The 22829-nt window shown below is 42.0% G+C and overlaps 1 protein-coding gene across 1 annotated transcript in view; it reads right to left on the reverse strand.

The window, feature by feature from the left end:
* The window catches only part of LOC147697232 (cytoplasmic tyrosine-protein kinase BMX-like), a 619305-nt gene that overhangs the window by 21602 nt on the left and 574874 nt on the right, over window positions 1-22829 (reverse strand). Inside the window, exon 19 of the mRNA XM_086936120.1 lies at window positions 6617-6774. Coding sequence (XP_086792246.1) covers window positions 6617-6774 — 158 coding nt within the window. The remainder of the gene's footprint in view (window positions 1-6616; window positions 6775-22829) is intronic.

Below are 22829 nucleotides of genomic sequence, written 5' to 3' on the forward strand. Positions count from 1 at the left end.
GTACATCTCTCTACCTCTCTCTCTCTCTACCGCTCTCTCTCTCTCTCTCTACCTCTCTCCTCTCTCGCTCTACCTCTCTCTCTCTCTCTACCCCTCTCTCTCTCTCTCTCTCTACCTCTACCTCTCTCTCTACCTCTCGCTCTACCTCTCTCTCTCTACCTCTCTCTCTCTCTCCCTACCTCTACCTCTACCTCTCTCTCTCTACCTCTCTCTCTACCTCTCTCTCCCTACCTCTACCTCTACCTCTCTCTCTCTATACCTCTCTCTCTACCTCTCTCTACCTCTCACTCTACCCTCTCTACCTTTCTCTACCTATCTCTCTTCCTCTCTCTCTCTACCTCTCTCTCTATACCTCTCTCTCTACCTCTTTACCCCTCTCTCCCTCCCCACTCTCTCTCTACTTCTACCTCTCTACCTCTACCTCTCTCTACCTCTCCCTCTACCTCTCTCCCTCTACCCCTCTCTCCCTCTCCCTACCTCTCTCTCTACCACTCCCTCTATCTCTATACCTCTCTCTCTACCTTTACACCTCTACCTCTCTCTCTACCTCCCTCTCTCTCACTACCTCTACCTCTTTCTACCTACCTCTACCTCTCTCTACCTCTCTCTCTCTACCTCTCTCTACCTCTCTACACCTCTCTCTCTCTACCTCTCCCTACCTCTCTACACCTATCCACCTCTCAACCAGTTGAATTCCGGGAAGCCCATACCATCAGTATTTCAAATCTGCGCATGAAATGTGGGTAGGATGAGCCGTGCAGCTCAGAAAGGGATGTTCTTTTTACATAATTTGTATTTAATAGAATTGGGAAGCAGGAGAGAAGTCTCACAGTTGAGATAGGGATTAACATACACTGGTGACAGCTTTTGAATTGGCTTTAAAACCATTCAAAGATGGCTGCAGCATCTACATGGGATGTGGTGGACTAAGTGGCAGCCGGAGCCATATAGCACTGCTTGTCATTTAAAAAAAAAACAGCATTGACATAGCCAATAGGTCTCCCCTTTGGGACCTTATAAGTGTTTAGTTGTCTAGGACAATATCCTTGGTGCAACAACATCAAGTGTTGCATGGCTAAACACTTATAAGGTCCCAAAGGCAAGACTTATTGGCTATGCCAATGCTTGTTTGTTTTTTCCTCTGTTTCATTGTGGTTGCCAGGTAATCTGCTGTGAAGCCTCACATGATTTTCCTCCCACCCCATGGGTTTCTTTGTTTATTTAAGCTCTTTGTCTTATTAGATTTTTTTATGTGTTTATTTAATACTTGTGCTCAATCATGTCGGCGGATGGTGATGAAGTAAAAATGTTGCCCCCCCCGGAAATATTTCTGCGGACGCCCATGCTTGTGGTCAAGATGGCATTGGCTATGATGTGTAAGCTAGCGGTTCCATTTTGAAGCATGATCTAAAGCCAGATTAGTAGTTGTGCAGTAAATGTATTTTTTTATTAATATATTTATTAAGCTTTTATACATAACAATCTTGGTGCACAGTGTAACATCATAATAAATGCAGGTAAAGCATAGGACGATCAGTAGATTACAGCAAAACAAAATACATACAGATCATCTGTAAATAAATGTATTTCACTAATTCTAGATACACAGTCCCTCCCATCTGCACAAGAGTTTATAGTATAGGAAACATAGGGTCGGGAGCCCCATGACATCTAAGATTAAGCAGATGAAGATTAGTAACAAATAGCACACTATTTAACAGGAGTGGGGTTATTGATGTCTCATTCATGTTGGTCTCTCTAGAGAACAGGTATGTGGTGTAGAGCCCCCAGAAGTTCTTGTGTTGACTCCGGGGAGGAAGTGGTTCAGTGAAGTTTTCAGTTTGCGTACTGCAGTACAGCATGTCATGCGACCACTGTGCCATAGTAGGTGTAGGCCCTCTGGACCAGTTTATCGCCACCCTGCGCTTCGCCATGAGTAGTCACATGTCAACCAGTCTCTGTACAGCCGTGGGTGTCTGCTTGGAATATCCTAAAAGGGCCAATGCCGGGTTCAGGGATAGTGTCAAGTCAGTTATTATTCCCTATTCACTAAAAACAGATTTCTAAAATGTATGTACCCCCGGGCAGGACCAGGCTAAATGCAAGAAGTCTGCAGTCTGCTCATTGCACCTCTCACAAGCCGGGCTATCCCTCAACCCATATCTATGTAACCTCTCTGGCGTATAGTATACTCTGTTTAAATACTTAAAATGGACCAGCCTATGTCTACCATTTAAAGAAATGCGTCAAGTACTAGCGCAACAGTAAGTCCACATGGGGTCATCTCTAGTTTGCTGTAAATCCCACTGCCAGGCCAGCCTGGCTTTGGTGAAATGGTTTGCCCTGTGGGACAATGACAGCTTGTAAATGTTAGAAACAATCTTGCGGGGAGATTTAGCTTTGATGGTGTATGTCAATTCCATCAATTCTGGGGGTTCTTGTAGGTCTTCCCCTAGAATGTCATGTAGTGCATGTCGCGTTCTGTGGAACTGGAACTGCTGTAGCAGAGTGTTGGTGGCAGCCTGTGTCCCCAGCTCCTCCCATTTTTTAAGGACCCCGTTGTGGAACAGGTCCCCAGCAGTCCGGATCTTCAAAGAGCTCATTGAGCATATAATCCCTCTGTCCCTGCATGGTGGCAACCAACGTGTCTATTCAATTGACATGGCCGGGGAATACAGGAAGGCTCCTGCTTGTAAATGAAGCAGGTGATGCCAAGCGTGATGAGTTGCATTAATGGAATCAAGAATCTAGTTCTGCGATCTATGGTTTCGAATATCATGGCCGGCAGCGGTAGCGGGTCAGCGATAATCGTTTCTATGCAGAGATGCAGCCGTCTGGCAAGCTATGCATCCAGTAGTAAGCTTGAGCGCATTGCGCTGCTCTATAGTATATATTTAAATTGAACATTCTGCTTCTTTTATGACTTCAGTGATGGTGCTGATATAGCACTTTGTTTTGGGTGGTATGAATGGAGCAATTCATTATAAAGAGGTCCTCTGGAGTTATTTTGTTTTTTCTTCCATTTTCCTCTATCTATGGTAGATCTTTTATTGTCAGCAAGGTCTTTAGGGTACCAGGGAGTGGAAGGCTTCGACTTTCACGTGTGTGGTCTAATTGGGATGTAGAGATTTCCAAAATATTTTGGTATTTGTTAAGAAGGATGTTGGCATTGGACATGGACTTGAAGTTGAGAGAAGAGTTCACTCATTAGGTTGTCTATGGGGAAGTCTTTGAATGATCTGAACAAGTTGTCTTTTTCTTCTTTTTTGAGTTGACCTTGGTTAGTTGGTAGGGTGCTAAGCAGGTCAACAACAATGGCAAAGTGGTCGATCCAGTCCAGAAGAATGTGTGATTTTTATTGGATTGTTCTTGATGTTGACAAGAGAAATTGTGCATGTGTCCTTTGGAATATGTTGGTTGTGTGACATGCTGTACCACTTTAAATGTACCAATGATTTTGAAGAGCAAAGAGGAGTGGAAGGCCAAACGGTTGACTGACAGCCAGGTGCAACATGTCCATTACGATCCAGGTTCTTATTATACAAACTATTGTTGCAAAGCTATGGTTGCCACTATATTACTCAACTGTGTTATGCCTGTAACAACAAACAATATAAAATTTGTAGTTACAAATGTGCCTATTGTTGGAATGGCCTTAAGGCTAGATGTGTTTCTTCCTTCCATTATTAGTTTTTCTCTTCACTGAGTGAGGTGTCATTATGTCTTGGATCAACTCAATGCAGTGCTAAGGTTTACCAAGTTAGTAACTTGACATAGGATTCTGGTTCACTCCTACAATCTGCTGCATCACAGAGGGCAGAACTCAGACATTTTAAAAAGACAAGCTTTAACAGATCTCCTTAATCTTTGTTTTCTGAGAGCAATACAGACATTGAGATCATTAGGTGAGCCCTGAACTGTGGGGCACATGGTAAAGTACAAGCGTTTTTCAGTTTTAGCCCTAATGGTCGTTGGGTTCTAGATTACCTCTACGGGGCAACGTGCTTTATCTCTAATCCTAAAACTGTGGGTAAAATATTTGGCTCTGGGGAAAGAGGTGAGCGTTCTTCAGGACGCCATCACAGCACCCTGTAATTAAAGTGAAGGAAGGAAAGGTCTATGTACCCCTATGGCTTAGCACTCATAACACTTATAACCCTAAAATTATGAGGGTGGTGTGCTGAATTTTGAGGAACTGCAGAACACTTCATGTACTCATGAAGCACGATGACTTTACTGATACTTTGAGAAATTCAGCGTTCTATGTATATTTCACTAAATCAGGCTTCTGCACCCAACATACATCACACATAGTGGATGCACAGTCAAGATGTTCATTATTATTATTATTATTAAAACAGTTTTGTATAGCGCGTGGTTACCATGGAGCATCCCAGCGCTTCACCAAACAGAGTAACAGATAAGAGAGAGAGAGGCACAGCGGTTTAACAAAAGAGAAAAGTTTTCAGTTGTTTACGAAAACGCAGAAGGCATTGATTCGAGCGCAGACCTAGGGGGAGTGAGTTCCAGAGGGTTGCAACCTTTACGGAGAATCTCCTCCCTCCTGAGCGGGCCTTTTTGACCCTGGGGATCAAGAGTAAATGTTGTTGATCTGAGCGTAGAGTTCTACTTGCCTTATATGGGGTCACCAGCTTTTGAAGGGCAGGAGGGCCTTTGCCTTGCAAGATTTTATGTGCAAGGCAGAGAGATTTAAATTTCACCCTTACTCGCACTGGCAACCAATGCAGCGCCCTCAGTGCAGGTTTGGCCGATCATGACATAGGGATGTTGTGGAGCATTCGTGCCGTCGCATTCTGAACTTGCTGTAATTTGTTCAGAGTGATCTCAGGGGCGCCCAGATAGATTGCATTGCTGAAATCTAATCTAGATATAATCAGGCCCTGGATCAAAAGCTTCCGAGATAGAAATGGAAGCAGAGGCAGCACTTTGCGCACCGATCGGAGAAGGCCGAAACAGACACCAGCCAGTTTGGTAGCCTGGGTCCTGAAAGAAAGATCTTGCTCCAACCAAACACCAAGGCTCTTGATCTCAGCCTTGGGTTTGGGGGGGATCCAAGGCAGCTAGGCCAGGCAGACCGGGGGAGTGAGGGACTTTTCATCCCCATCAGCATTATCTCGGTCTTTGAACCGTTCAGCTTTAGTGCTGATTCCCCCATCCAGGTGTGGACTTTGGATAGGCAGGAATGTAGCACCTGGGGATTTTCCGTGGCTTGGGAGAGGGCAAACACCAGCTGGGTGTCATCGGCATAGCTCACGATTTTGATGTTAAATGGAGCCACCACATCCTCCAAGGGGGCCATATACACATTGAATAATGTGGGGCTCAGGGAGGAGCCCTGGGGCACTCCACAATGGAGGTGGGTGGAAGCTGATCGCGGGCCCCCTTCCCAGACCTGAAAAGTCCGTTAGCTGAGGAATGACCTGAGCTATTTCAGCGCTGTCCCCCTCACTCCGGCATCTGACAGTCGTTGAAGTAACACTCGATGGTTAACAGTTTCGAACGCTGCACTAAGGTCCAGGAGGATCACTGCCACTGATCCTCCTGAGTCCAAAATGAAACGTGCTTCTTCCGCGACTGCCAGCAAGGCGGTGTCAGTGCCTTGACCCGGGCGGAAGCCTGTTTGGGAACTTCTCAGTACACCGTTGGACTCAAGGAAGTTGGATAGCTGAAAGTTAACCAGTTTTTCCGTGATTTTACTGAGTCCCGGAAGTAACGAGATGGGCCTGTAGTTCGCCATGTCAAGGGGGTCTAGGCTAAGTTTTTTTAGGAGGGCTTTTACTATTGCACCCTTCCAGTTGGGTGGGACCACACCTGCACCTAGCGAGGCATTGATTACCTCAGTGATAGGTTCCACAATGGAAGGGGCGACCAGTTTAAGAATCCTCATGGGGACTACGTCCCGGGGAGAGCCACTCTTAACGGACACTAAAACTTTGAGAGCTTCGTCCTCAGTGACTAGTCCAAAAGACTCCAAGGTCTTCAGGTGTCTTCCCTCATCCTCAAAGGGCTCAGCTCCTAGGTTAATTTGGGGCAGGGTAATCAACATTTTTTCAATTTTATTATGGAAGTACTCTGCTAGATCATTGCATTTTTCTTCCAGATTATCCGTGGAGGCAGGTGGTGTAGGGACCCTCAAAAGCTCCTCGACCACTAGAAATGTTTCTCTGACATCCAGCTAAAAGGATAGCTAGGATGGGCTCCACACAATTAATTATTGGTCTAGATTGCAGACCCTCTCCCAAAAGGTTTTGGGTCATGCATCATTACCAGCCTGCCAGAATCTTACATCAGGGGGAAAAATGGCAACAGTACCCAGATGTAGGTGCAAGCGTTTGGGAGATTAATATGTCTCTTCCGTAAAGCTTATGTTTATTTATGAAGAGGATTATTGACTGTGCTTATGGTGGAGCATTTACATTGTGTGAAATTCAAGAATCAAATGTGGTGCTATATGAAAATCACAAAATAAATCGGAAATTAAATATTTCTTTGTGAATCAAATGTACATTGACAAGTAGAGGTTAGACATTTACACATTTGTTAACCAATGTTCTAATCATGTAATCTCTTCTGCATACAAAGTAGTTTCACTTACTTCGTGCCAGCAACTGCTCATTATTTCATGAATTCTTTGGGAGGCCAGCTGTGGTCGGTAAAGGCGGTAGCCCTGAGAAATCTTTTGTATCACCTCAGCATTATCATACAGCTCATATGGTTGCTTTCCTACAGTGAACACCTCCCACATCAGGATTCCTGAAGGAAGGTTCATATTATACCATCATCATCAAAGCTTTATTTCGATAATAAAAATATCATAAAAGCATTTTCCAAATTGTTTTTTTTTAAAAGAATTGAAAACAAAATTTAGAAACACAACAGGATAAAACGTATTCCCCTCTTATACAATCAGTAAATAACAATTCATTCTAAGAAAGGAGAGTACATATTTATAAATCAATTACCATCAAATCATTGAAGATAAAGATATACAGTACATATTGATTAAGATTGAATTAAATATTTACAGCTTTGATGCAACGTTAAAACACAGTTTGGGAGAAAGATTCATCCCAAACATAACTTTATCGAGCGGATCACCCATGACCACCTGAGGAATTTGGCCACCCGACAGACCAGAGTAGTGTTAGTATTTGTGCAAAATATTCTCAGGGCCTCACAATGGTTTCTGGTTCCTAATTGGCAGTAAACCGGAATCAACAATGTTTTCCTCGGTTTTACATAAGCAGTACAGGCGAACATAAGGTGCGGGGCGCTTTCCACTACTTCATCACAGTGGGGACAGGATGATTGGGTCTGGTACGTGGGTTTCTAACTGCTAGTAAATTCGCGGACAGGTAATGTGCCTAACCTAAACTGGATATAAAGAGCCCTGTCATTAGGTTTCTTGATAAAGTCCAGGTAGGGTTCTAGGCTTGGGGCCTGTTTGTGTAGACGAAAATCATCAATGAGCCTACCTAACCTATGGTTACTAGACTCCAGGCTGTCAACCCAAGCCCAGTAGGCACTCTTGATGTCTACTTTACTCAATAGGATCTCAGAGTCCCAAGCTTCTCTAAAACCCAATTCCGTAAGGAGTTTTCTTATGTTCGAGAGCCAACTGATTTTTTGAGATCCCTCAAGGTGCATTACTTCTCTTAGGCCGTCGGCGTATTTGGATAACTCGGGTGTACGCCGCAGGCGGGCCCAATAGAGGAGAGGACGTATAATGGCAAGTCCTTTCAATTAACGACGTCCCAGGTCACTCAGCAAAGGCTTGGTTGGGGTTCCTTGCGGCAAAGAGACCAGCTCTCTAAAAAATGTATTTTCAGCCTTAACCATTTCGTCAGCTTTCTCAAAGCCCCAGAGCTCAGCACCATATAGTGCTGAGCCTACGGCCTTGGCAGCATAGATCACAAGCGCAGTAGCAATTGGCCTGGAACTTGAGGAGCGGTGCTCTCTACCTATGGCTCCCACAACCCTCTTGAGGTTCAGAGTAATTTTATCAATATGAGGTTTCCAGGACAATTTATCTGAAATTCTGATGCCCAAGTAATCGAATGTTTTGACGCGCTCTAAAGGCACCCCATCTAGTGTAAGGATAGACTTTGACTGCCTACTAGGGTTAAAAAAGAGAAGTTTAGTCTTTGTTGTGTTGATTACCAGGCCCTCAGATTACAAAAAGAATGAAACCTATTTAACAATTTCTGCAAGCCTGCAGGAGTTTTGGAGATAAGTACAGCGTTGTCCGCAAAAAGTAAAGCGGGCACCTTATCACCCACCAGGACTGGTGCATCTGCATTTATTTCTAGTAAGTGAGAGATAACCCCATTCACAAAAAGAGAAAAGAGGGTTGGGGCCCTAACACAGCCCTGACGGACCCTGGTTCATATTATAAAAATATAGAAGCCAGCACTTTTTTTCATATCAATCTATGCTAAAGAAAATAGTACACATTTATAAACAAAGTATAAATATCGAACAGCAGGCCTCATGCAGCATTAATACTAACTAGTTTACAGCTGCATTTCATCATGCAGAACTGACATTAATTCCCCTGTTTACAACAGTTGGAATCGCAAATGATGTTAAATACTGAAATGAACCATCATTTACTGTCCATACAGTAAAATGCAAATGTATTGTAAATACAATCGATATTGCCTACACTGAGAGAGGTAAGCATTGATTTTTTTGGGGGGACAGACGTACATTGCCTTTTGAGGATCACACTAGAAGCATTTTTGGAAACACATCACAAAACATTTTTGACTAGGATAATTATCTGCCTTTGGTGCTAAGTTAGACATGGCTTGATGCAAACACGTTTTACCACCGTGTTATGAAAGTAGGTTTGCAGAGGATGGTAATGTGTCATGTGTGAAAATGCCTCTTTTTTGTGGCCATCACCACTTTTTCGCTAACTTTTATTGCTGTTTTTTAGACTCTGCACACTGAGGCGCTGCCATCCTGTAAAGCTATGGTATATGGTGGAGAAACTACATCAATGGCATGGAAAGTTAAATGTCACCGGAGCACTGTAGCGTTTATTGTACTAGTGTGACAAGAAAAACATGGCTTCAGGCCTCTCTGTTCTGCTCGACTGCTGCAGTCTTTTTCCTCTGTCAAAATGACCCTTTTGACAGAGGAAAAAAGTTCAAAATTTAAAAAAGCCACACCTACATAGACCTTTAAGGCTACATATTAGGGTGCATGGTATTTAAGAGTGGGATATGTAGAAATGTAATAATGGCAATTATCTATGGTTACAAGACCACAACATCTATTTGCACTGGGAAGGGGGGAGCTCTTTGATCTCAGGACACATAGCAGTCAGTGTGATTCCATCACAATAGGAGGTAGAGCAGGTCTCAAAAACTGTTTGGTGTAGCTTAGGAGAAATTGACTGCTCCTTTCCCTAAACACACCTCTGACTGGTGCACATCCCCCCTCCAAGAGTACAATGCCTGTACCATCTTGAAGTCTCCTGTGATGGTGCATTTTGGTCCAGTTTGCAGTAAAGCAAACTAGTTGTGCGGCAAAAGTAGGTATGGTTGCACCTAGGAAATGTTTCCTCATTGGTTTGAGAGAGTAAAGGAGTCACACCCATTCTCTGGCTATTGAACTATATAAATGTAGACCTCACCACCAGCCATTCGGAACACTTTCTCAACATTCAGAAGAGCAGAAGCAGGGGCCCAATTAACAAAGGGAAACTTACACTTTTGTGCAAGATTACTACTTTTTGGTATTCACAAAGTTAAACTTAGACCAAAAGTCTAATTTACAACTTCTGGGTATTCACAAAGGTAAGTTGCTACTAGTAACGCTAAACTTTTGGAGTACGTTTACCTTTGTGAATACCAAAATAGTAGTAAAGTTAGACATTTGGTCTAAGTTTACCTTTGTGAATACCTAAAAGTAGTTCACTTACACAAAAGTGTAAGTTTACCTTTGTGAATCAAACCCTTGGATTGCACTTGCCATTTGAGATCTGTGAGGAGACCTAATGGATGGGACTTGCTCTCACTTGTACCCAGGTCAAAGATGTGGACTCCAATTGTCAATTGGCTGACCTCCTGTGTAATTGCAGGGACACACCAAGCAACAAGAAGCTTTTTTCTGAAGTGCTCAGTTGACCAGTAGCAACTTGAACTGGACTGAATTCTTCTGGTGGCCTCTGTATGAATGTGTCCTTGCCTATAAACGCTGCCTCTTAGGTCCTGGAGCCATAGAAGTAACCAAGAGGAGCTTCTTCAGAAACTTAAATAGTTGGAACTTAGAAAATGTTTGAATTTCTAAGACCTTCAGAACATTAGGGGGACCTTATAGCCAAGGTGTCTGACTTCTACACGACTTTGGCAGATACAGCCTCAGGCTTGTCCTGCTGGAAGATTTCGAGCACAATAAAAACACTGAGGGCCTAATTAAGAGTTTGGTGTTGGGGGGCGTGCCTTGGCGCCCGGGGAGCATGGTGGCGCTGAGGTAAGCGTTCCGCCGACCGAGAGGACTCGTCGCGCTTCGGAGGCTCCTTTATTGCTACCAATGACGGGTTCCGCCCAATGAAGGGTAAGAAAGCATCGCGCAAGCCTAATTAGAAGCGCATAAGTAACAAAGAATCAACGCCAAGTAAACATCAATATCGGCTTGATTCCCCCCACAGAACTCGGAAAAGAAACGCAACAGCTCATTCAAAACCATGTGAAGAGCCTGGGTCGCCAGTCGCGCTACACACAAGTAAGCGAAAATTAAAAATATAAACAGAACTCGACCTAATGTTTTACTCATGGAACTGATTCCGAACTTTTAAATACACAGATCGGAGTCACCGCGGAACGCGCCATACATTTTAACAACAACATCACTTTGAGACAGAAAATAACGGAGAAAAAAACAAGTAAGTGTTAGCGCAGACCTTACATAGATACCTTTAGCACAAAGAAATGTGAAAACTCAATATATTCACTAAATTCACCCATCCTTAACTACATCTAGGTAATGGTGAAAATTCAAGGTCACCCGATGCCCCGTGCTTGAAAGCTGCAGTCAGTAAACCTGTCACACAAGGTAAAATTCCACAGGCTTCGCCTGTATATGAAGCAAAGTAAAGGACTCAGGTAAAAAGGAGATACTAAATGTCCCCAATTTTGCACCATAGGTACACAGCCCGGCCCTGAGGAAGAACCCATTAGAGTAAAAGAAGGGTTTGGAAACGCGTCAAAAAAAAAAAAGGCCATCTGGCTGTAGGCACACAATATAGCAATACAATAATTTATGTACCTAAATGAATTCTGGTGCACAGGATTTAATGCCTGTTTCATGCAAAAAATGATGAAAGTGTAACTGTTTATGAATTATTTTTCATTTAATTTTGTCTGTACATATTGATTTGAAATGTATTGAAATGTACGAAATATTGCGTTCATTTGTATCCCCAGTAAAAGGGATATTTTCAGCCTCTGTATATTGTTGAAATATGAAAAATTGTTCTGAAATGCATGAATAATGACAAATGCATACCTTCTCTAAATAATGAAAAGAAGGCACACACCAGCTGAATAAATTAGCTCTGGTTTGTTAAAATCGAGCCCTGGCATTTTCTTCTTTATCAAATGAAGGAGTCAAGCATGCTGGGAGACCCTTTCTAACCCTCATTGCAACGTTCTTCTTTCCAATTTCGATGGAGTAAGTTCGGCCACGATTTCGTGAAATTGCGGCCGCCATTTTGTTTTCTTTTTACCGCAGCCTCGCAAATCGCCCGAATTGCCTTCATTGACTCTTGCTGCACTCCATGGCGATTTGGCATACTTCATTACTTCACAGGCACTCCTTAATACCTGCACTTTTATACTAAGGCTGTTTGAATTTCTTTAGGCTGCTTTTACCAGCGACTTGGTGACACTCAGCGTCACTTCAGTTGTGGCAGCCATTTTATGTCATTCTCTACCTACGGCTAATTTCTTCGTTGTTTCTTGGCCTCAATGCAGCGTTTCTTGCATTTTACTTGCATGGCACCACTACTAATGGTTAATTCATGGATGCCCTTTCGTGAAGTAGACTTTCTGCTGCGCAGTTTCTTCCCTGTGACATAACATGGATTGCATCGTTCTGGCATATTTCTGCTGTTGATTTCTCTCACACCGTAAGCTGCTTTCTTTGGTTCCTCTCCTCTATGAGCAAGCCTGCGCCATGTTCTACCCCTTTCTCTTCAAAGCACGCCTTAATTAAGAACTCTAAGCTATTCACTCTTTTTGCTAAGTTTGAAGCTCTTCAGCTGCCCTCAATTTTGACTGCGCAGTCTACGATGGAATCTTCTGTACCAACTTCTGGGAAAGTAACTTCTAAAAGACTTAAAAAAGATCCTCCCTCTCCACCTAAGTCGTTGTCACCAGTCTTTTTGGAGCTACTCTTGGACGAAATAAGGGCCCTTTGCCCCTTCATGGAGGAAACGAACAGCAAATTACAAGTCTCGACAGACAACTGGTCGCAAATGGATGCGAGAGTTTCATCTGTGGAACAAAGTGTTTCCTCCTTCAAAGAAACGTCCTCTAAGGTGTCTCACATACATTTGCAAGTTTCTTCACTCCAGAAGCAGGTGGAGGAGCTTGAAAACCGCAACAGACGCAACAATTTGCTCATCTACGGCCTGGTGGAGGGTTGTGAGGGGAATGATCCCATTGCTTTCTTTAAATCTTTTCTCCCTAAGCTCTTGCACCTACCAGAGGGCACTGACTTCAACATCCAGTGAGCTCAAGGATTGGGCCGGTCTCCTTCCACAACTACTACTTCATTACGCCCACAAGGAGTTATCATGTATTTTCTTGAATATACTGATCTTCTAAAAGTCCTGTCAGCAGCCAGAGCCTCTCCCCGACTTACCTGGTCGGGATCTTCTTTGTTCTTTACGCAGGACTATGCCAAGGCTACGGCGAACCGTCAAAAGGCTTTTCTGGATATCAGTGCTGATCTAAGGGCCGTAGGAGCAAGATATAGACTATTCCATCCCTGCCTTTTCAAGGTCACTTACAACAACAAGACTACGACATACGAGGATCCTGTTCGTCTCCAAAGTTTCCTGAACTCATGCAGAGCAGCTGATATGGACCTCTCTGATGCTTCTTCTCCGTTTCCTCCCAGAATTCCATGTCTTTTTTCTGTGGTTCTCTTTCACTTTGTTTCTCTTGCATGCTCCCCAATTCTCCTGATGTCTTTCATGACTCTTCCTTGAATTGCTTCTTTCTGTTCTTTTCATACCTATTGACCAATGTTGCAACGTTTATGCAGTGTTTTTGGTCCCTTGTACTTGTTTACCATTTGCATTTTTTGCTATTTTTACAATGTTAATGTCTCTTCTTATACCCTTTTCCTCCCTCGCTTATCATTTTCTTCATGCTCTCCATAGGTCAGATCATCGTCCTGTGGTTTCCTCCAGGTTGTGCGTCCCGCTGACCCCGGATGTCTTGCCTGCTCTATGTGGTTCCACCTCCCCTCCCCTCGATTCTGGTTTGTTCCTGGTTGTGATCCCTTATCCTCTCCTTCTGTAGGTACGTTTTACCTTCATTCCTTCCACATGTCATTTACCTGGTATGCCTTCCTCCCTTCCTCCTTTTTTCTGCTTCTTATCTTGCACAGGTGTCTCTTCAGTTTTATCTTTTCCACCCTTCCTCTCTCTAGCTTCCTTTTCTATGTCATTTTTTCACTGCTGTTGTCACTCTTCTTTCCTAGTAAATTCTTATTACTCTTGGATTCTCGATTGTCTATTTTTCTAATTTTATCTATTCTTTCCAGGACAGCATTCTCTTTTCATGTACTTCTCTTCTTCTTCTCGCTTTCTTCTAATTATGTCTTCCCTTTTCCATTGAGCTTTTCTCATCGTGTACTTTCTTTTCGTTCTTCTACTTTACTTGTTTGCCATATCTTCTGTTCCTCTTTATATAATTACTTGCTCCTTCTCTTTTTTCTTCCTTCTACTTTTCCCTCTCTGATAGATATTTCATCTGATTTTTATAATTTTTTTTAGGCTTTCTTTCTGCGTCTTTTCAAGTTATTTGTCGTACTCAGTTTCTTATTACATGTCGTTTAAAATTGTTACATGGAATGTTAAGGGTATTAATTCTCCTATCAAAAGACAAAGGATTGTATCTCAATTTGCCAAGTTTAATGTTGATTTTGCATTTTTGAAAGAAACCCATCTTTCAGAAATAGAATCTGCCAAACTTAAACGGGGTTGGGTCGGTGAGGTATACTATTCTCCTGGTGATGGCAAGCGTAATGGGGTTATCATTTTATGTCGAAAATCTCTTTAAGGGGTGTTCCAATCTCTCTCCTTATCATTTACGCCCCCACTGGTGGCGACCCTACATTTTGGCGTGATTTTTCTACGCATGTCAATAGCTTTGTGGATGATAATTTTATTCTAATTGGGGATTGTAACCAACCTCTTGACCCCTTCCTTGACAGGAACTCTAAGGTTACCTTTGTCCCCAATAAATCTCACAAACTTTTTACTCAAGCTATCTCTCAGCACAAATTAATTGATGCCTGGCGCCTTTGTAATCCGACGACGAAAGAGTTGACATTTTACTCCCCTTCACACAACTCTCAGTCACGGATTGGTTATATCTTTGTCTCTCACAATATTGCCCAAACCCTTCCACATGCTGAAATAGCCCCATTTTACTCTCAGACCATGCCCCTGTTTCAATAATTATCAACATCATCCCTAAAATTACCGGTCTAAGGAGGTGGCACTTTAACAATTCTCTTCTCCTTGACCCCAGGTTTACTACCTCCTTTACCAATTTTTTTACTGAATTTTTTTAGATTAATGATACTCATTCCATTGCTAAGCATACTATTTGGGACGCTTTTAAAGCTCCCGCAAGAGATTTTATCATTGGATATGTTGCTAAGAAGAGGAAAGCTGCTCGTACCCTTACTGGAGCTCTCCTCCAAAAAATTAATAGTTTGGAACACTCCTACTACACTTCACATTCCCATGATAGTTTGACAGCTCTTGTTCAGGCTAAAATGCAATTTAACAAAAAGTCCACAGAAGATGCTTCGCTATATTTATTGAAATCGAGTGCAAAGTTTTATGGGGGTCGTAATAAGGATGGGAAGATTTTGGCCAATTATTTGAAGGTTAAACACAATAAGCTGAACATTGAATCTATTTATGATTGTAATTTAGATCCTAAACACAAAGATGAGGATATTTTAACTGAATTTTCACTCTTCTATAACACCCTTTACTCCTCTGAAACTCAACCCTCTCCCCAATCTCTATCACACTGTTTCTCTAGTATACAGAAACCTGATCACTTTCCTCTTGACCTTACTTCTCTAGAATCAGACCTTTCCCAGCAAGAATTACTCGCTGCACTCCAACATCTTAAAAAGGACAGGGCCCCAGGACCAGACGGTTTCACAGTTGAATTCTACCTCCACTTCTCGAAATTACTCATACCAAATTTGCATTCCTTGCTTCACACTTTTTCTATTTTAGGTAAATCCTCAGGTTCTTTTTCTGAAGCTCACATTTGCCTTATTCCCAAAGAAGGGAAGGATGCCCAATACTGCAGAAATTACAGACCGATTTCCGTAGTTAATATTGATTACAACATTTTCGCCAAATCGCTTGCAGCCAGATTAGATTTCTTACTACCTGACTTATTAGGAGCTGAACAGTCAGGTTTCGTTAAAGGTCGTTATATCACTGACAACACTAGACTTTTATTTAACGTATTGTCGAAATCCTCACATACTCAGCACTCTCTGGCAACGATTGCTTTGGATGCCGAGAAGGCATTTGATAGGGTTGAATGGGCCTATCTCTTCTCAACCCTCAAATGGTTTGAGTTTGGTCCCAAATTCATTTCTTTAGTCTCCCTTCTTTACTCTAGCCCACGTGCAGCTGTATGTGCCAATGGCCTAGTCTCTTTCTTCTTTGACCTGGGTAGAGGAGTTCGTCAGGGATGCCCCTTATCACCTTTTCTTTTTAACTTAGCTTTGGAGCCTTTCCTTTCCAAACTCCGTCAACACCCTAACATTCATGGCTTTCAGACACCACATTCTCACGTCAAATTGGCTGCATACGCTGATGACATTTTGCATTTTATATCTAATCCCACTGACTCTATACCTGCCTTTCTTGATGTGGTTCGTGAATACTTTCATATTTCGGGCTATAAACTCAACAACGACAATGTGAGATTCTGCCTTTAACAAAGTACACCTTCAAACCTGATTTTAGCCCTTCGAACTTTACTTAGAGTCCCTCTCATATTAAATATTCAGACCTACATGTTACCCCTTCCATTTCGGACACAGTCTCTCTGTGTCTGAACAAATGCATTCAGAAATTATCGGATTTAGCGTCCAGATGGCACCCCCTTTATTTTTCATTGTGGGACCGGCTCGACACGATTAAGATGAGGTTATCTCCCATAATTCTCTACACGATATCCAACATTCCAGTAGCCATCCCCTCAAAGTTTTTTAAGAAAATCAATTCAATTCTATCTTCCTTTCTTTGGAATGGTAAGAAACCTCGGATGTCTCTTGCCAGACTAATAAAACCAAAAGAGGAGGGTGGAGTTAATTTTCCTGATTTCCCAGCTTATCAATAAGCCTTTCTCTTAAGACAGGCTTCCTTTTGGCTACAAGATCCTGCAGAGCCCTGCCCTTTCTGAATACTTATCTGTTTCCCGCAAACCACCTTCGCTCTCTACTCCCTTACATAAGTTTACCACTACTTTACTTCTCTCCTCTCTGCCCCCTCCTCCCATTACAATTGCTGATTTTCTCAGCTCTCCCATTTGGCATAACGCGTACTTAACAATTAAAAATAAGCCCTTTTATTGGAAGTCCTGGAGGCAGAAAGGATTGCTCTGGGTCTCTCAGCTATTCTCCAATTCCACATTTTTCTCTTTCTCCACACTTAGCCAATCCTTTGGCTTGCCCTCCTCGTATGCTAGCAAATACCTTTTACTTAAGGAAGCTGTCATGTCCACTCATGCACGTCTCTTACACTCCTATACCCCCTCACCACCTTCCACCAATGCTGCCCACCTACATTCTTTTTTGAGTGTTATACCCAAAGCATCGGCCATTTATAAATACTTACACTTCACAGATTCCATTAGGCCTAAAACTAAAGTGGAAGAACAATGGGAACGTGACTTTGCCACATCTTGGCCTTTATCTCTGTGGTCTAAGATCTGGACTAAAATTTGCAAACCTTCTAGAGAAGCTACCTTGACACAATCTTTGTTTTTTATTTATAATAAACTCCTTTTTACACCGTATGACCTCCACAAACGGTTTCCCTCCACTCCAGACCTTTTTTGGACTTGTTCTTCCCCATCTGCTACTCTATTCCACATGCTATTTTCCTGCAAGGCTGTCCACGATTTCTGGTTACAAGTCTGGTCCCAGATTAACGTAATTATTCGCACTTGCATTCCTTTTTCTTTCACTCACATATTCCTGGCAGCCTCTCTCCTTGCTGGGAGGACATTTCACTCAATGTTAAAATGATAGATTTGTTGTTAGCTGTCGCATTTGAACAGATTATGATCAATTGGAAAAAAATTCTAACATTTCCTTTAAAGCTTGGTGGTACAATGTATGCCATGATCATAGATTGGATACAGCATTTGTCTTTCCCTCTCATATGACAGTGAAACGTTTAGATTTATGGCTCCCAATTACGCTTTATCTTGATACATGTGTTAACCGTTCCTTTCATTTACAACCCGCCCAGTAAGAAGTCTCTAAGCCTCTTTGAATACCCTTGCCATTCATTCCTTTTTGCTCCGTTATTTTACTGTACTTGCTTATTATTGCATCATTTTATATTCACAACATTTGTAACCCTTTTGTTTTTCCTACATGAAAGCCTGCCTTACTTACAGTTTTACGATTTTGTACTCCCTTAGACATGATATTATGCTTAACTGTTAATTTCTCTCTTTTGACTTGCTCTTATACTCTGTAGTGACACCTTACTTTTTTTCCTAATAAAACTCTTTTTGAACTCTAAAAAAAAAGAGATGGTGTTGAGTATGTACTCCATCAGGGCAACGGAGTAAAGTATTTAAGTGATTATGCAAATTCTGCTACATTTCTAGCGACAATCAGCACATTCATTTAAAGTTCCAGTTACTAGCAATCATTTACCTCTGTCTAGGGAGTCACAATACTGCTACTGCAACTATCCAACTGTCCAACTTCCAAACCAAAAATATGGCAGAGACCATGACTAAAATTAGCACTATTACTGCCCCAGTGTCCTATTGATATTGTCAGCACACAAGTTATTTGCTTTATTATGAGTAAGAAAAGATTAATTACATTTGATCATATATGTGCCATGCAGTCCCTTGCAGCTGTTTCCTAAAGGATTTCATCAAAGAATAGTGGGCCCGATTCACAGAAATAACTTAAGACAAAATCCTAAACTTACTACCATTTTGGTATTCACAGAAGGCACTTACTAATTTCGGTATTCACAGAAGGCACTTACTCATTTCGGTATTCACAGAAGTTAGGAGTCCTAACTTTAGGCCTCCTAAATGACTTCTGTGAATACCGAAAGTCTTAAAGTTAGGCTTTTTCTCAGTTTAGGAATAGTACAGTTAGAACCCCTAACTTTAAGACTCCTAAATGCCTTCTGTGAATACCGAAAGTCTTAAAGTTAGGATTTTTCTCAGTTTAGGAGTCCTAGTTCTCTGAATCGGGCCCAGTGAGAGGTTGTTTAGGGCATGAATGTTCCATTTACTATCCACAGATCGTAACTTCATCCATCAGAGGATAAGACTCAGAATTAAGGTCAAAATCAAAAACATTGACATTTACAACATGGCATTATTCAGCCAAATTTCTATGCTCTCTTTCCATTGGTGGATGCAGTAGTAAAGATCCTCTGATACTATCCACAAGAGAGCTTCTGAATATTTATGAGAATATTAGATGTGTAAATAAGGAAGATCCAGCAGCAAAATCGAACATTGTTTGGACTGTAAATATTGCATCGGGGAGGTTTACATTTTTTTTCCTTGCCCAATGGGCACATTTGATAGAGGTAGGAGGGTTTCAAAGACTCTCATTCTCAGGCAGGTTTTGTTTCAGAATGCAGCCCCTTAAGTAATCCAGACAAATTTTGAATGCATTTGTTAGGAATAACTGGAAAAAGAAGGAAAGGTATAAACATCATAAACAGACAAAAGGGACATATATAAATATTTTAGCTCAAGTGTAAATTTAAAATGGGATGGCATGAGTATACCTTTGAACAACACAATTGATGGATGACCAGGTGTCAAGTTTGACTCTGGCTTAGAGACACTCTTCTCCATCCATGAGACATGTTATTTCTGGATACTGACAAAAATGTTTAATTCAGACAGAAGATGAATTCAATTCTAGTTAGTGGTGGCAATAGGAAACGCTTCAAATACACAAGGTTAAAGGGGGAGGCAGACAGGGAAACATTACAAAAGGATGCAAAAGATCTGTGGAGATGTGTTTGTATTCATTACCAAAGTAAAGACAGATCTATGGGTGGTGGTGGTAACAGTGGTGGTAAAGGAGTCGGTGGTAATGGTTGTATTGATGGTAGGAATGGTGTTGGGAATGGTGATTGTGGTAGATTAATAGTGGCAATAATGGTGATAATGGTTGTGGTAATGATGGTGATAATGGCCACGGTGATGATGGTGCTAATATTGGCAGTAATAATTGTGAAGCTAATAGTGGTGGTATAAATGATAGTGGTAAATGTGGTAATAATGGAGGTGTTAGTATTATTAGCAACATTGGTGAAGATGGGAATGATAGTGCTAGTAAGAGTGGGGTATCAGCAATGATAGCGGTGATTGTGATGATGGGAATAATAGTGGTGTTGGTGATGGTACTAGTGGAGGTAAAATCAGTGAAAAATGATACTGTAAAGATGTCAAACACAATTTGCATTGGCAATGTGTATCCTTTTTGATAAACATTACCATCCATCGTGGCTGCCAGATGCTCTGAATATCATATCCAAAAAAAAACAGATGATGTATTTTGCTTTCTTGCCCTAAGTGCGCCAGGAATGCCCAGACGTGGCCCCTGTGCTCACTGTTCACTGGATTCAAGCTAGCCTGGCTGATGAGGGGTGATGCCCCAAAACCTGTCCCAGGATGCTTGCTTCCGGTCTAGCGAGCACGTGGCTTGCACGTTCGGGCTGGACTGTTCCCATGAGGGACAGCATCAAGACTGATTTGCCTATGGCTGGTTCTAAACTGGGTTGGCATGGTGAGAAAAAGAACGATGGATTTAACCCAGATCTATTGACTGGGGGTGAATGTTTGATTTGCTCTGCATTCCGTCTGTCATCTGTGTGTCTTTTGCTGAATATCATATCAGCATCACTCCAACGTCTTCAGTAGGGCTGCCGTGCACTCAGCATTGATTATAAAGGAGTGGCCTGCTAGGCAAGTCTGAGTGAATGGGTGACAAGGAGAGCAGCACATAGCTGATGCTGGAAACTTGCACAGTGTTGAGACAGTGATTTTGGGCATCTTAATATGCAAACAGAAAAATACAAGTAAGCAGACATTTTAGACTGAGGATGGCACATGAGCTCCAACAAAAAAGCCTACTATACTGAAAGAACTACAAGAAAGGATCACTTTTTGTACACAGTGTAGGTATGCAATTGAATGTGTGATGAATAAGTGTACTTTTCCAAATTCAAAAAGTCCTTCATGAATTGTAAAGGAATAATTACCGACGAGGTAGAATGATGCATCAAGTGGCCATTCTCACAAAAATGAGAGAGACCTACCCCTCTGGGTTAATCTAATACATAATTAACAATATCTCAAACCAGTGTATGAAGGGAGATCATACAAATAATCATTTGTTGAAGGAGATTGATCAGTAAGTTTCACAGACTGAAGGTTTATCAAACCAGACCTAAGAAGTACCTGGTCAGGGTACAACCCTGTGATTAAATGGAAAGAAGCAGAAAATATGGGGAAAATTCAAAGAACAATGTTAAAACAGTTCGCAGGATGATCCGGTAGAACACAGTCTACAAGGCAAACAAGGTGCTTCTATGAAGACTAAAAAGGCCATGATTAGTATTAATGTATAATAAAAAAACTGGACAAGGGTGAAAGTATGCTTGTTGAAGTTATACTCAAGTTTTTCTCACCAGAAGGCTTGTGTCAGATGGTGCCTTTTTGCAGGAACTGGTAGCTTGGAGCCCCAGAGAGTTCAAAGGTTCAAAGGTTTGTGGAAGCCAAACGACTGTGGACTCCTGACTGGTGGCCTCAAGACCTAGGCCCAGTCCCTGTGCCCAAAGGGGTAGTGAAAGACCTAGGAGTCAAACTGGATCAGGAGCTCGCCCTTAAACATCACACTAATCAAGTGGTAGGCTCCTGCTTCCATGTTATTGGTCTTCTCCGAAGGGTATTCCCCCTGTTACCTGATACCACCAGGAAAACCCTAGTTCAGTCGCTTGTGTTGAGCAGACTGGATTATTGTAATGTTTTGCTGTTAGCCGCCAATGAGGGGATCATTACCAGACTCCAAGTCGTGCAGAACACGGCGGCACGTTTAGTTCTGAATGCCCCAGCACGCACACCCTCAAAACCGTTATTAAATCAACTGCATTGGCTCACAGTGAAACAGAGGGTGTTGTTTAAAACGTGCTGCATCATCCATAAATACCTCACCGGTAAAGGTCCTGATTATCTAACTAAAAAATGTGTTCCCTACATCCCCTCGAGAGCTCTGAGATCTGGAAATCAAGAGTTGTTATGTGTCCCTAGGTTCTGGAAGACCAGACAAGGAGGAAGGGCTCTGTCTGTAGCAGGCCCTAAGCTCTGGAACCATCTCCCTTACGACATCAGAGTCTGTAAGGAACATTTTCCTTTTAGGAAAAAATTAAAAACTTTTCTGTTTAATTATTAGCTTTGGTTAGGCATTTGCTAAACTTCAGATAGAGCCTGCTTGTTCTCAGATGTTGCCAAAGGCGCGGAGATACTCCTCAGGGAGTCGATTCCCAGCGCGTTATAAGTATGCAAATAAATAAAATAAATAAATAAATAAATGATAATATGTGAATGTTGCAGCACCAGCCTGTTTCTGATTGTTAAAGAAATAGGGCAACTCTGAAGGTAAACCTCTGTTTGGGACATTGGCTTCGCAAAACACTCATCATATCTAACAAGCTTAAAATGTACCTGCCGCTGGTTTATTTACTTCTAAGAAGTCCACTCTCCTACCACTTTATGGGGCAATTTAGTCACAGCACAGTCAATTCTGTTATATCCTAAGATATACTAAGATGTTGTGGCATTTCGGATGATTCTTTCGAGACTATTAAAGGCTATCGATCTTGCACGGTGCCCCATTAATATACATTTTGACTCCTCTGGCAATTGTGAGAGGAATGTTTCAATAAATCTTCAAGATTCAAATGAACACAAAGGGAGAAATATTTTTTTATGGAAGAGACAGTATTGGCAGACAGACCAAGGCCAACAGCGAGGCCCACCCTGTTCTAGCCAACATGTCACTACAGAAATGACAGGTGACATAATGTGAGAAAGATGAAGTGCATCCTTATGCCTTTGTGGAATATTGTTTCGGTCTTAGAGGCCTTCAGCTGGGTGCCAGGTCATGCACCAATAGCTTCGAGATGTAAATCCACATTAACATTAACGCACACCCAGAATAGGCATAAACTACGTAATACTGTGGGAGTGGATGGGGTCTGCTGTAGCTTTTCTGTTCAACTCTAGATTAGGTGGAAC

This window comes from Lissotriton vulgaris, chromosome 8 (assembly GCF_964263255.1).
Source record: "Lissotriton vulgaris chromosome 8, aLisVul1.2, whole genome shotgun sequence".
NCBI lineage: Eukaryota > Metazoa > Chordata > Amphibia > Caudata > Salamandridae > Lissotriton > Lissotriton vulgaris.